Genomic DNA, 15,024 nt, shown 5'->3' with positions numbered 1-15,024 from the left:
CCATTAAAAATGCTTCAGTGTTTAAATCACCTGTGCACATTCTTTAGGCACCAACACCTCTGTCTGAAGAATTTTGCCATGTGGAATCACACAAATATTCCCCCTTCCCAACAGAACCCTGCAGTGAAACTGTCCAGGAATAAAGCATGCATTAGGGATCTTTATTTATATTTAACAAATTGCACGCACCTGTTTTATCGGCTCTCCTCTCACCTTGTCGAGAACCACATCGCTTATGGGAGGCAGCCCCTCTGGCTTTTGGATACAGGCAGGCATGAACTGGAAATCCAGTAAAAACTCCCTGTCGTACTGCTTCTTCCCCTCCGGGTCCAGGGGCTTCCACTGCTCTATAAGGAGAGAAGGTGCTGAGATTCATAGGTAACAAAAACCTCTGCTCTCCGAGACGCGTTTCCCGTAAATCCAAAGGCAGGAGATTGTCACAGCTGCCTGGGAAAATTTCATTTAACTTTATTTTAATTTTGAAGGCAGCAAGGAGGAATATACATCGCATTAAAGGAACAGAAACAGTGGGGAGCGCATAGCCAACTCCAGCAGCAACCACACACGGAACTAATCACTAATTCCACTTCTAACCCATGTCATCTCGTTTTAACTCTGACTTTCGCTCTCTTGTGCAATACAATCAAACAGGGACGATTCCCCACTCCTGGGTGAAAATGCAGAAGTTAAAGCAGCTGGTTTTGTGTAAAAGGGAGCAACAAACACTGAGCTGAGGAAAGCACCACACAGAACAAAAATACCCTTTGAAAATGTGAAAACACCAAGCCTTTAAACAACACACATGGGAGATAATGGTGGGAACCAAAAGAAAACACAAAACTGCAGGTCAGGCTCCAAGAATTTCAACTTTTCATCCATTTTTTCCGAGGGCTTTCTGTGCTCTCTGGTGTAGATGACCTCGCCTGATGCAAATCAAAATGTAAACCCACAGCCATTGCAGCGCAAGGAATATTAGCACCTGCTAGCCTAGAGACAGGATTTTCTTTGCTGGCCACATGGTTTGTTTGAAGTTTGGGAAAGAAAACGTGGACTTGCTCAGCAGCCAGGTTGACTAGTCAGGCCCCTAAGAGGGCAGCGTGTTTTTATCTGAAGGAAAACATCTGTACGAGATGCTGCCTTTGCATTTCACTGATGCCAGGCGGCGTTGCTTTGCATTTATCTGGCTGTTCACGTTCGCTGTTAAGGTGTCCTATTATTTCTTTATTTCATCCCTGATTGCCAGCTTTAGGTCTCTGGGTTCTCACCATTGTCATCCCCGCAGAGGCCACAAACAGGAACTTATTTCAATGATGGGTTTTAATAACTGGGAATGAAAAAACACAAAAGTAATTACAATTTTCAGCTCTTTGGGGGATTTTATTTTGACAGAGCTTTGGGATAAAGAGGTGCAGAAAATGGTTCAAGCTGGCTAGCCGAGTCCCAGCCAGAATCCCTGGCCAGCTGCCGATCCACTGTGCCCCCTCACCCTCCATTTATCATGGAAAAGCATCAACGGCAACAAGAAACAGCTTATAGGCATGGTTTCCTTCTCCTGCAAAGCTCTCGACAAGCTGTTTTAACATAAAAGCAGCTGGGCAGCATCAGAGGCAGCCCGCCTGGATCCTCAGTGAGGGGACAGACCGCGAGCTGACCCACAATTCCTCCTAGGCCTGACCAAAAGGCACAAATCCCCCTTTTTAGCAAGGGCAGAGCTGAAATCAAGGATTACTGACCCAAGTGGCCCACTCTGCTTTGCAGCAGAGAAGCCCCACGCACACTGCTTTCCAAGGGATCGATCCAACCCCTCCAGCTGAGCGAAAGATCCAACTGGGATCATTCTGACTGCATCGGGTGTTTTAGAGAGACAGCTGATGAATTATGGATTGACTTCAAGATGTACTTAACTAATGAACCAGTAAGCTATCCTAAGCGTGTGCTAAACTATCAAGAGGCCTCTACATTTTCTCCTAACGATATGACAGTACTAAATTAATAAAAGAAAAGCAACTCAGGACTTTGTAAGAACAAACTGGTGCAGAAACAACCACTGCAGCGTAATCGCTTAACAGTGGTGCTCTCTGTCCAATACCTCGTCCATCAGGCTCTCAAGGTCCTTCTTTATTTTGTTTTACGCTCTTTAATCACTGGGCTTCTTAGGAAATGACTAATTTATTTGGAGGAAGCTTCACCTGAATAAGCAATGGCTTAAAAACTGGGAGCAACTGAGAAGCTGGTCTCAAGGTGTCTCTTAATGAGGTGAATTCATAGAGGTTTAGGTCTACAAATTAGGTATCTTAATAAATAACAAAAACACCCCTTAGGGATACTATATCCAATGCTAATCGACAACACAAGGACTGTATCCTGTGAGCCCACACCTGAATTATTTTATCAAAAGAACTGCACCCTCGCAGCTCAATAGCAGAGTCTGGACTGAAAACCACAAACTGTTTCTTTTGTCTTCCTTACTCTCCTAGGAATCTGAAAATGTATGCAGCTGTTTAGCCACAAAATTATATCTATATAAACACACATATTTAGGACCCAATGAGAACTTTCAGATCTCTTATTTATGAAGTATGTCTGCTTAGATGGAATTTCTCTGATCGTTCTCAGCTGTCGATCACATTGGAACTAATTCACCACCATTTCCACTGTCCTGCAGCCAACATCCACACGTGCAAGAAGTTCAAGGAACTGGGGCTTTTCTCCTCATTACCACCAGCAAGAGAAAACCAATTTTCCTCTCGTGCTCCCCCAGAAGATGTCTCAGCCTGTTGGTTAGAGGATCCCAGCAGAGCCAGACACGGTGAGACGCTGCACCCCCTCTTCCAGCCCCACTGGAAACATCCTTCCTTCCATGGGGAGGATGCGTGGGGCGTTCGCAGCCCTTAAAGGTGGGAGGCAGAAAACCCAGCAAGCGTGCAAGAGTCTGAAACAGGATTTACCTGGTTTATACTGGTACACTGGCCCTTCGCTGGAGCTCTCTGTGAAGCCTGAGTTTACATCAGTCCCTTCTCCCTCTGAAACACTCTCAGCACCATTTCGCACAGGTTCTGCCTCCTGCTCTCCATTTTCTTCCACAGGTTTCACTTTTTTAAGCTCAGAGGGGTCTCTCTCCAGCTGAAACCCATGGCTCATTTTCTCCTGTTCAGATTCAAGTACTTTGTCACCTGAAGGTTCCTCTTCTACTTTAGGCTGAAGCACAGATGGAAACAGAGGTTATGTTAAAAATACCCTGCCAAAATTCAAAGCACGTGAAAAGGCTCTTCATTTATTCAGACGGCATTTTTGCACCTAGCAGGAATATATACGCATCTTAAACAATGGTATGGAACAACACACAGAACCACCACATGATTTATCAGTTTGTTCCTGGAGACGACCCACTGGTAATTAACAGTGCAACTGGAAAGACTCAGTGTTGCCTGTGAAATCCACAGCTGCTACTGGGATCCGATGGAAAGAACTATTAAGCCCTACAGCAATCCCAGCCTGGAAAGACAACCTCACTTTTCTCCTCTCCTGCAGCTCACCAGCCACCTTAAGCAGCACTCCAGGCTTGTTTTGGGGGATCCTTCCCTTAAATGTACACTGCTAACTGGAGCAGACCCAAATAAAGAAGGTAAATGTGACATACAGCCACAATTTCAGCATCTCTGTTTCAGGAAAAAAGCATTAATAACATCCCTGGCTGTTAATTTTAGAGCTCTCCAAGGACACAGCCTTGTTCTGCATTCAGAGGAGGTGTTGGGAACTTGCTGCTCCTGGGAAAAAGCCCAACATCTCTAAGCATTAAACAAAGGGAAGACTTAATCAAGGAGGCTCTCAATCCTTTTGCTTCCCTGCTTGAGGGTACCGCATCCTAAAATGCTTTCTGCAAATTTTTCAACTGAATACTCTGAAAAATTAACATCGATGAAAACAGGAGCAGTCCAGGAGACAAGATTCCTCCAGTAAATGACGAAGAAAGAGCACAGAGTATGAACCTGCTGGTGCAGCCCCAGCAACATCCTTTGCTCTCTGGCTTGAAAACGAGCACAGGGTCACTTTTAATTTCTTTGGATTACACACTCACCAGCTTCTCGACCAGCTGTCGCTTCATGATACCTTGCACAGGAGCACTTTAAGCATTTATTCCCCCAGAAGCAGAGGGGAAAGCACTCCTGCACCATGCGTAACAGGTACACGAGCCTACCTGCTAACTGGGTGGAGAAACCGCAAACGCTTGCTTGTACAAAGGATGAAGTACCGTCTGCTAGACTCAAGATTTTCTTTGCAACAACATGCTTTTACAGCGTAAAGGTTCAGTGATGTTCGTGCGAAGGGAAAGTTGTGGAGGAAACAGCAGACAAATCATAACCAAAGAAAAATGTAGAGCGATAGAAGCAATGCTTCTCCGCGTCACACCTGGCCGGTGTTTTTATCTAATCACAGGGCAGTCTGTATTTTTACATTTTTACTCTCTTACTCCTGAATTTCTACTTTCTCACTCCTGAATTTTTACTCTTTTACTCCCTTTCTGATCTATTCTAAGCCCAGTTTCACCCAGGATATTAAACAAAACCCCTCCTGCAGTATTCCTACCAGAACGGCAGCAAGGCAGATTTCTGTTACCGATCTAGTTACTGTCGAGGCGGTTTTGCCTGAAAGCTTCATCGTTCTCCTTTCTCAGCTTCTCCAGCAGGTGCTCAGCAGGAGAACCAACTTTTGGCAATGACATCATTAAGCAGCAGCACCACCTGCCCAACATCATGATGGTGGCCTGCAACCCAACCAGGGCAGCGCCAAGGGATTCAAACCCACTTTTATCTCATCCTTCACTGGAAGGACAGAAGTTACATGCTCCTGAATGTTGGGAGTCATTAAATCAGGCAAGAGCAAAGAAAATTCCAGAGCTTTAACCAGAATCAGACTAAAACCAGTTATCTGAAGGATGCTGAGGAATATCATAGTCCCCCCAGAAAAAAGTCTGCCCTGGATCCTTGCGAGATGATGAGGAAGCAACATAACTAAATTACACTTTCAAAAGAGCAACATCTTAATTAAATTTGGGTAAAGCAAGACTGTGGTTCCCTCTTACCTCTGCTTCCACTTCTATCCCCTCCTCAGTGGCTTGGGTCCGGTCTTTTGGTTTCTTCCACGTCTTTGGTGCAGTTACAGCTGTTTGAGCTGCAATATAAGCGTACATCTATTACAACACTAAAATTATACGGAGCAAATTTGGCCGTGGGTGATGCACTTCCCTCTCTCGCGCTGGTTTTACATACAGGGAAATGAAGCAGTTGCAGCTTTGCAGAGGATTCAGCTCGATATAACCACTTTTTGTTTCAATGCAGTAATAACACAGTCGTTAGAACGACATTAAAACACAGTAATTGTTCTACAAGTTGCTCATTCAAGCTCGAAATGGTACTTGTGATAGCGAGGAGTTTATTACCAACAGTATAAGAATCACGCAGAGCCAAAGAAAAACTTCAGAAATGGAATTTTTTTGAAAGATCAAGTATTGGCTAGGAGTGAAGGTTGTTCTCAATGTATTTTTATCACAAAGTATTACAAGAATTAGCATTATAATATTAACCATAAACCGTAACCATGAACAGTCCAAAATTTCCAGTATCTCATCCAGAAGTACAACTCCTCCAATTTTGTAGCACTGCTGGCTCTCCTGAGCTGGATTTATATTTCAATTTAAAAGCAGGCTAACAACTCCACCATTCATTAATTTCCCTGGCCAACTGATTCAAAGGAAACACCGTATAATATTTCTAAGATCAGTAGTGATTTACTCTAATCACCTTTCCCCCCTCTCCGCCAAAGGGTAAAAAAACCCCACACAATATGTTAAGGAGACAAAACCATTAATCCAATACGCTCGTAATTTGTTGCAACTGCTACCAGCGTCAACTCCGATAGCAGGCACACATGCATATTTAACACATAGTGTAAACAGAATTGATTTCGTGACTGAAGTTTACTGCGAGCAGATTTCCAGCTCCAGCTTTGGGATTCTAGCCGATATTATGGAAAAAACACAGTGTGTGCTTATTTTACCACAATAAAATATAATTTTGAAAGGCTCTTCAGCTATGGATAAATCAAAAAGAGTGTTAATAATGGCCTGCTTTGTTCCTATGGGCAACGAAGAAACGATTTGTTAGGTTCCCACTGCCCCATAAGATAAGTATGAGCCTCAGCAGGTTCTTAACAGCGTTTGGCTGTTTGGAGGGTGACTGTGGCCTTGCAGAAACTCTGTGGGGCTGCGGAAACCACTGCAGTCAGCACGCTGGCCCCAACCCAAAGCACAACAGGAGCTATCGTCACTGATAAAAGATGTTTATCATAAAGCTAAACGCCACAAAAGCAAAGACTAATTTAAAAAAAAAAAAAAAAAAAAAAAGGAAAAAAGTCTAATTCAAATATTCAAACAGCACCTGGTCGCTCACAGAACCATCACCCCCCCCATCCATTGCAGCACCCTACGCAGAAACTGTAGGAGCAGGGCAGAGCCCCAGCAGCACCCCTAAATTCCCCGGGGCTCGAAGGAGCGTGCAGGAACAGCCCAGCAGGCACGGATTGCGACACTGCTTCACCTGACGCAACCAGGGCTCAGCTCTGACCACTGCCAAGAGCAGCGCACTGCACCCTCGCCAGGGCACCCCAGTCACTCTCACCGTCTTGGGGTGAAATCGGGGCTGGAGAAGGACCCGGTGTCCCTGCAGGTGGTGACTTCCGTCGTTTAGGCTCCACACCACAAAATCCTGCCAAAATCTAGTGGAAATTTAGTGCTTTTCAAAAGTCACCCTGCTGTTTTAACGTTGGACATCAAGCCCCACTGCCATGGTAAGATGCCTTCTTGTTTGGTGATGCCACATCTACACTTTTGGGGGATTTCTTCAAGAAAGCCATCACATCCGCAGAGTAATGACTTATATTACTTGGCTGTGGCAGTATTTAATTGATTAAACCCAAAGTTTTTAATCTGACAGAATTCCACTCCACTCCAGCTAAAACTACACAGTGTAAAATAACGTTTCATTTTTAAACGCACAGAAATAAACTCAGGGTCATGGACTTGAGGTTGGCAAAGGTTTAGGGTGTTTCCTTCCTCAGCTGTCAGGACGTTAATATTATTGCTTCTTAATAATACATTTCCCTCCCCCTTTTTTTGGCAAAAGAAAGCTATATAAAGGATGTGATCCTGCTGAGCCTCCTGAATGAGTCTTGCAGCTTTTGCCTTGTTTCAGTTATGCAGATCTCTCCCCTGCTTTGGGGCTTCCCTGCATGAGGACGCTGGGCTGGATGCTCGCCTTTAATCCCAAGACACAGCAGCAGCCTTCGATTAGCCCCATAGTTTTGCAGCCTGTGACTCGGTGCTAACGCCCGACAGTATTTCAGAGCTGACTGGGGTGCGCCAGCGAAATCTCCAGAGACATTGCTCAATTTTCCCCCCTCTTAAAAGAGCAGGCATCAGATTTTATTTCTTTTTTTTTTTCTCCCTGTTAAGTTCTCATTTCTGCTACAGGAACTGACTCAACAGGAGAATTTATGCTAATGTATGCTTAGAAAATTAAAGTGAGTTTAGGTGCCAACCCTCCCAAACCCAAAACTCGACCAAGACAATGGGGCTATCTGAAAATGGAGCTTCTGCTGCCAGGCACTGCATCAGCCATAGGGAAACAAAAATGTAACCGGGAAACAAAAAAGTGATGTGTCCAATTTGGCTCTCTGTGAGGGAGGTCTCCAGACACCTCTGGTCTTTCAATTTTCTGTCCCCCAAGTTAAGCATCTTTGCGTGCACACCAATAACTGAATTCCTGCTCAAATGCAGGTTAATTTTTGCCAGCATTCACGCATCTCCAGAGCTCGTTTTTAGCTCACTTTGATGTGTTAGGCGGTAACTTCTTTCCATGGGAAGGGACATCAGCAGACCCAGCGTTCTGCCCCACCGACACTGTGAGCTCTTTATCGCTGCTTACAAAAATAAGAGAGAGAAACAGGAGTGACAACACCCATCTATATTAGGATGGGGAAGAGTAACAAAATCCTCATTTCCAGACTATCCCAGACATCGCTCCTGCTGGTAACATCATCACTGGCCCAATCTGCTCAGCAGGCACTGTGCTGCCCCAACCCATCTCTCCAGCTCCATCATGTTCTTCAGTGGAACACCTTTCTGCAGGGTAACTGCCCCCCTGCAAGTCCACAGCCCATCAAGCAAGACAGAGAAGGCAGCCTCCTCTCTGATGTGGGTGCCAACTGCTAAGCATAAATAAATACCAGCTCTTAGGTTTTATTTCTTAGCCAATGTGCCATGAAAACTCAAAGTAAAGACTCACCCTCGCCTTACAGCTCATGGGAAAGAAAAATATATTCCACTGGTCTATGGCAGCAGATCAAGAAAACGGCAGTAACTGATTTATGTCTCCAGCTCTCCGGCTCTGGGTGCTGGAGCTGCTTCTCCAAATATTTCCAATTACTGCCCCAAGTTACTTGTTACAGCCCCCCACAGCTAAGAAATCCAGCGACCCACTGTCAGTTGGGCTACTTTATATTGAAGTACGTCTCTAAATTAGCTCTGCAAGAAACAGCCCTTTGAATCTAGCGGGTATGAAGCTCTTCTGGCTTCCTGTGTTCCTAGGAGTTCTGCCTGGGACAGACAGCAATCTCTTATTTTCCTCTTTGCTTCTTGTAATAGCCATAGACAGAAAGATGATATCAAAGGCAGGCATTCAGAGCACGTCCAAAAGACTTCCAGCCTCTGGTAGTGCCCCCTTCCTTAGAAGTTCCATTCCACCACCAACATTTTTCCTGTTTTGCTCCCCAAGCAGCGCTGGTCCCTCATCACAGTTGGCAAAGCTACTAGAGAAAACCCAGAATTTAATAACCAAAGCGACTGCACGTCGTTGATGACTTTTAACTGTTTTTAGTAAGGATGGCAGGCCGAGTGCGGAGCTCCTCTCTTAATATCATCTGTGGTTTTTTTCCTTGTCATGAAGATGAGTAGGAATTAATTATTTTAAAAGCTGCGTGCCCTTGCCCTTTGCAGAAAACAGCTCTGCCCATCCAGAGAACCCTGAGATAATTGTTCCTGAGCAGACAGGAATGAGATCTGCCACCTGCACTCTTGGAATAGGGTGAACGTGTCTCCTCTAACCCCACAGTCTGATGTATGCTCAGAACAGAAACAGTCAACAGCAAGAAACCATATACCCAGGTACAACATCCTGCTTGCAGGATAAAAAAACCCTCAGTTCTCAGTGATTTAACACTCTGAAACCCTTCAAATCTGCCCCATTTTGGAGGGGATACGCAAGACTGATGATGCTGATGAGCAGGCGGCGGATGAACCAGCTGCTGCCGGACACTGAGATGAAAGCACTACAACTGCTGCCTCCACTATGCAAGCTAATACAACTTGAGACATTAAAAGTAGACAGAATATAGTGTAAAATAAACCCAAGCATACTCCGGTTTCTGCAAAGAAGAATACAACATGGGTGCTCCCGTAGACATCCTCTGACCTTGGAAATCTGGTGGAGACCTAATGCCAGAGGCAAAGAAAGAGCGGAGGTTCCCCTGGGTCCCCCAAGGGTCAGCTCTGCTCAGCTCCACTCTTCCTGCAAACACTGAAAAAATCATTTTTGTGAGCTGTGAAAGAGAATGGCTGGAGAACAACAACATTTAAGAGAAAGTCTTTGCAGTCTGAACGTATTTGTTTTGCTCTTTATACACAGCTTGATGGAGGAAAAAATATCGTTTCTCTGACTGTTAGAAGCTGTATTCTGTAAAGCCCTCGAGGAACAAGCAAGTAATTTAGTTCATCTCTGAAAAGCTGTCAACTCTGTGGCAAAATATGGGATACACCTGCAAGTCTCCCTGCCAGGCCAGGGAGGGGGCGGGCAAACCCCTCGCTCAGAAAGCACCATGTTTTTAAGCAGGCCAGGTGGTAACTTCGAGAAGGAAACTCAGAAGCAAGGGCTGCAGCAATTAGATTATTCCAAAAGGTCTTGGGTCTCGGTAGTCTCCCAGTCCAATCAGATCAGCTACCATTAAGGGGAATAAAGCGGCACGATTTGGGGCCAACCAAACTGCTCGGTAACAAGTACACACTCTTCTGCTGAAAGAAGAAATATTGTTAAGTCACCGAGCTCACGCTTACCAGCACATTTGAGAAGTTTCCCTTATCCCAATTTCTCTCGTATTTCCAGAGATCATAAAAAAGATTCTTGGCCTTTAGTCCAAGAACAAAAAAACCAACCCAAACCAAACAAAAAATAAAAACCACCCCTTTCTCCCTGCTCCTAAAGTTCAGCATCTAAATTTCCAGCCTATAGCAGAGACATGCAATTCCTTGATCAGCCTAGATGGATGCCTGAATTAGCAATCACCTTCAGATTACCTGATTTAAATCTCTCTTCATCTCTCCAAGGAAGAATTGGAAAATTATGCCTCAAAAAAAGGTTGGCAGAGAAATGCAATACAGTTATACATCATTAAAGAAGGGGTACAGCACAAAAAACTGACATGGAGAATATTTTGCTCTCCTTGAAGTACTGAGCTTTTAATTGTAATCAGTCTCAAGTGATCTTTTACATGACTTAAGAAATATTTGTTTCTCTGTTGCCAAAGCCGATGTATTGGCTAATGTGTGCTGCCTAGCCTAATGGCATTAGAACATTAAAATTATCTTCTGCATAATTAAAAGCCCAAAACACTAAGTTGTTTTTTTTTTTTTTTAATTTAAACTACTGGACATTACAAAGCAAGCAATAATACTGCAAGCTGGAACCTGGCCTTGTAAAACCTTATTTACAGAAGAGAGTCCCATTTCTGTTATGAAGAAGCTCAGATAGAAAGAACAAGTGCCAGAGCAGTGAAACAACCCGAGTAAAATAAAAATAGAAGAAGATTAACAGAAAAAAACCCCTTGTGGCTGCTATAGTGAAGGGATCTTTCTGATCTTCTCTAGATATTGGATTTTATTTAAGATCCAGCATATTGACCTCGCACAGCATTACACTAATATGGAACAAGGCCAATTTCAGGTTTTCATTTAATTTAATCCATAGAAGGGCGTAGCTCTAGATGCTACTGATGCCATTACACATCTATCACTTGCTTATGAAAGAATAAACAAAAAGATCCCCCTATTTTAAATAGTTAAAATTTATTTTATTTATTAATAAAATGTTACTTATTAATTGTTACTATTTTTATGGTAAAAATTTAAAAATTACTATTAAATGTTACTTAAAACAAACCTGTAAACCAAATCACAACCTGTTTCTCCTTTGTTTCTCATCCAAGCTTCCCCAAATTCAAAGGATATATTTAAATAAACCACCTCAGCTTCACAGCTCTGAAAGGACTACAAAACAGGGTGTAAAAGATGCAACACATTTAAATAATTTAACACTGCTGTACGTGCATAATAACCACTATTATACTCCCCCCAGCAGCTAAATACAAGTAATTGACTGATTTAACTTCTTTTCCAGTTTCACTTCCAGGAAGTCCTGAAAAAAAAAGAAGCCGTTTTCTATAGAAAATACAGCAAATAAAAAGCCAGTGGTCTATATTAATCCATTAAATGCTAAACCAGTGATGTGATGGGACACTGAAACCAAAGGCAGGTAACAACATTCAGAGAAGTAGCCTGGATTTTAAAAGGCAGCTACAGAAATGTCAGTTTTTAGTAATTGGTAATGAGACCCTACATCTCCCGAACCAAAGCACCTTGTTTTCTGCAAAAGTCAAGAACAGTGAAATGAGAACAGCAGAGCCGAGCGAGGAGAAGGGGGAATTTCGCTTACATGTTGCTTTTGCAGAGGAAAACCAGCCACATGATTAATTAAAGCTGGGCAGACTGAGGTGTGTGACACTGGGTGCTTCAGTCGTTTGGAAGAGCTTTAACGGTCCATTTCATTCACCCACATCTGGCACCAGCACGACACGTTTTTATAGCTGGAAAAAACCCCACCCCAGTGGTTTCCAGAAACCGCTGGCTTGGAATGTTCACCCAAAGGGCTTCAGGATGTGAAAGTTAACCCGGCTGAGGAGCAGGATCAATCCAGTGCAACAGGTCTGCAAACCAACCGGTCATCCCTGAGAACAGGAGCAGTGTCCCTGAACCACCACCACCCCCCCCCCCCCCCGCCGTCAGCAGCACTTGGGCGCATCTGAGTCAGCTACCTCCGTTATGAACAAGTGTGAGGGGTTTTTTGTCCCTGCAAACAAAGATTATCATTTTGCGATCACGCAGCACCATCAGATTTTTTTTTTTGACAAACAGAAACGAATACCTCTTGATGGAAGAGCCACCCCAAAGTCCCTTTCCTTCATCTTCCAGTTCACCGCATGCAACCAAGGTGCCGTGGTTGGTTACTTACCTGGGACAGGACTCTTGTTCGAGTTTAAACTCTGAGCCTCCGTGCTCTCCTCCAGTTGCCCATCTGCTTCTGTCTCTTCCTTCTTTTCAGTATCTGTTATCTCTTCGTTAATAGTAGTTCTTGTGCTCTCCTCTGCTTCTAAATCTCCCTGAGCAACAGGGAGGGCACTAGGAGATGGAAGAGGAGGTGGAGAAGGAGTTGTAGTGGTAACAGCAGCAGCAGCAACAGAAATCGGAGGAGAAGGAGGCGGAGGGGTGGGAGGTGGGGTGGGAGGAGGAGAGGGAGCAGTGTGAAGAGCACTGGAAGATGGCACGCTTTCCACTTCTGCTGGAGGTGCTTCTGGTGTCTCCAACTCAACAGTCAATGGCGCAACTTCCGTCTGGGCTACATCTACTATGCTCTCTGCAGCAGTTACTTTTTCACTAACTCCATTCATTTCACTAATTAGATTAGTACTAGCAGTCACTGGAATATCACTAGATGCTACACTACTAGGCTCTTTGCACACCTCGGCATCAGCCTCTTCTGCTGGCGAAGGGTCTGATGTGTCCGTGCAGGCCGTGGCATTAGATATAGGTATCGCCTCCTCGTTTGGGGAAGCCAGTTCACATTTCTCCTCTGAGTCAGTTGTGAATGTGGATTTACTAGAAACGGTGACAACAGCAGCAGCGGCGGCAGCAGAAACGACGGTGATGGGAGCGGCCGGGGTTGGCGATGGAGCAAGAGGAAGTTCTGGCGGGGTTTCCACTGGGGTGGCCTCAGTCGTCTGGCCAGCTTGATCTTTTTTCTCCCCAGTAGGTTCTGGTCTGAGGACTGGAGAAGGTGGTTTTAATACTGGATCTGGTTTTGGCTTCTCTTCTGTGAAAGGAGAGGGGGGGGGAAAAAGGCAACGTGACAAACAGCAAGTCAAACCCTGTTTTCCTTTGCTGTACCTAAGCCCACTCAGATCCCCTCGCCTGCATCCCACCCACTATTCAAGAAGCTCTGAGGAAGGCACCTGAACCCCACCCTGCACCTAGAACAAAAGCCCAGGCAGCCCACAACTGCAAATCTGAAAATGCAACTGCTGCTTCTATTTTACCGAAGACAGGCTCTACAGTAAAGGGCCATCCTTTACTGAAACGGCACATACGTGTTACAAAATGTGGATTTTATTGCAGAAACTCTGCAGCTGAAAATAGAACTTTTCTTGACAGAAATTACAGAAGATAAAAATACACTTTACTTGGATTCTGCCTCAAAGGAGCCTGGTGTTTTAACGCCAAGACCCGGGCAAACTCATGTTCCAAAACACAGGCAGACGGACACACTGGCAGCCTGCAGGCGCTCTCCGTGACTGTTCCCCCTCTTTGTAAAACGGGGAAACCACTCCACAAGTGATGACGGGCTCTTCTTTTACACGCCACATGTCCTGCCGTTGCTAACACGTGAGATCCACTGAGTTTGTTTTTCCATCACCCATCAGACTAAAGGACACAACCCCCTTGTTTCAGCAAAGGTACCTTTTCCCAAAGAAAGCAAACCTCAAAAGAGATGTAAGCACAGGTGCCGCCAAAGGACAGCCACCTCTTGTTGTTTGTGGTCCCACGGCATCAGGCATAGTGGGAAGAGCACGGTGAAAGATGGACTGTACCAAACCAACCCCCAAAATACTGTGCGGAGAGACGTCCCCGCACTTCTCCTGCGATGAGCAGCAGGACTGCGACAGCATTCCTGCCCTGACCGTCACGCGGTTCCCAAAGGTCTGCTGCAACTCCGTGGAATGCACTTCTTCTGAACAAAGTATGATCTTGGCTCCATAATCTTTCAGGATCTTGGATCCACAGGATCTCTTGGGATCTCTGCTACACCATCTCCCACTTCCAACGTGATGATGGAAGATCTTGCTTAGGAAAGCACCTTTGTGCTACAACTCTGCGAGACGAATGGGATGGGACAGGAATCGCGCAAAGTCAACACGCAGATGGAGGGGACTCCACGGTCCAGTTCCCAGTCACCGTTCCGAGGAGGTCACCTTGATCCGTACTCAGGGTGGGAGCTCTGCTCTGCTCCATCAATGCAAGGTGTCCCCAGGCTTTCCGAGCGCTGAAGCAACAGGGAACTCCTCCAGGACACTGCCACGCCAGCAAAAACTAATTCTGGAAAAGCCAGAGGCACAAACCCTGCTGTTCAGATTAGGAAATCCAAGGCCATGACCAACCTTGAATCATCAAAATTCGGGTAGAACCAAAGAGGTATGGCTTTGCTCGGCCTTTTCCAGCTCTGCCAGCTTTCCATTTGGGACGTATTCAACAGACACGGCGAAGGGAAAGAGCTTTTCAAGGAAAACCCATCTGAAACTGCTTGGAGCATCGAGTCCCGTCTTTAGGAACAGCTGGAGCAATGAAGAACTTTTTTTCTGGCCATCAACAGCCCCAGCAGCATTACAGTGAGGACTATGGCCAAAGCAGTAGTTTATTAACTTAATGAGGCACGTAGGGAGATGGCTTTGGAGGAAGATGACAAATGAGGAAAAAAGATGGGAGAAAGTATCCCAACAGCTGATTTTGATTCTGAAGGCTCCGCGGAAGGACCAGGGAACTGGTTTAGAAAAGAAAATGCGTCACCTCCGATTTCTGGAACATCCTTT

The 15,024-nt window shown here is 45.0% G+C and overlaps 1 protein-coding gene across 15 annotated transcripts in view; it reads right to left on the bottom strand.

Annotated features, from left to right (window-relative positions):
• EIF4G3 (eukaryotic translation initiation factor 4 gamma 3) overlaps positions 1–15,024 on the bottom strand; it is a 147,387-nt gene that overhangs the window by 32,242 nt on the left and 100,121 nt on the right. For all 15 annotated transcript variants that reach the window (XM_080378792.1, XM_080378793.1, XM_080378780.1 and 12 more), the window contains 4 exons: positions 12,396–13,253; positions 5,084–5,172; positions 2,949–3,198; positions 190–347 (listed from right to left, as the gene is read on the bottom strand). In XM_080378792.1, coding sequence (XP_080234918.1) covers positions 190–347; positions 2,949–3,198; positions 5,084–5,172; positions 12,396–13,253 — 1,355 coding nt within the window. The remainder of the gene's footprint in view (positions 1–189; positions 348–2,948; positions 3,199–5,083; positions 5,173–12,395; positions 13,254–15,024) is intronic.

This window comes from Falco punctatus (assembly GCF_963210335.1).
Source record: "Falco punctatus genome assembly, chromosome: 3".
NCBI classification, from domain to species: Eukaryota; Metazoa; Chordata; class Aves; order Falconiformes; family Falconidae; genus Falco; species Falco punctatus.
The sequence above is the reverse complement of the archived record's forward strand: the minus strand, read 5'-3'. Positions and strand labels throughout refer to the sequence as shown.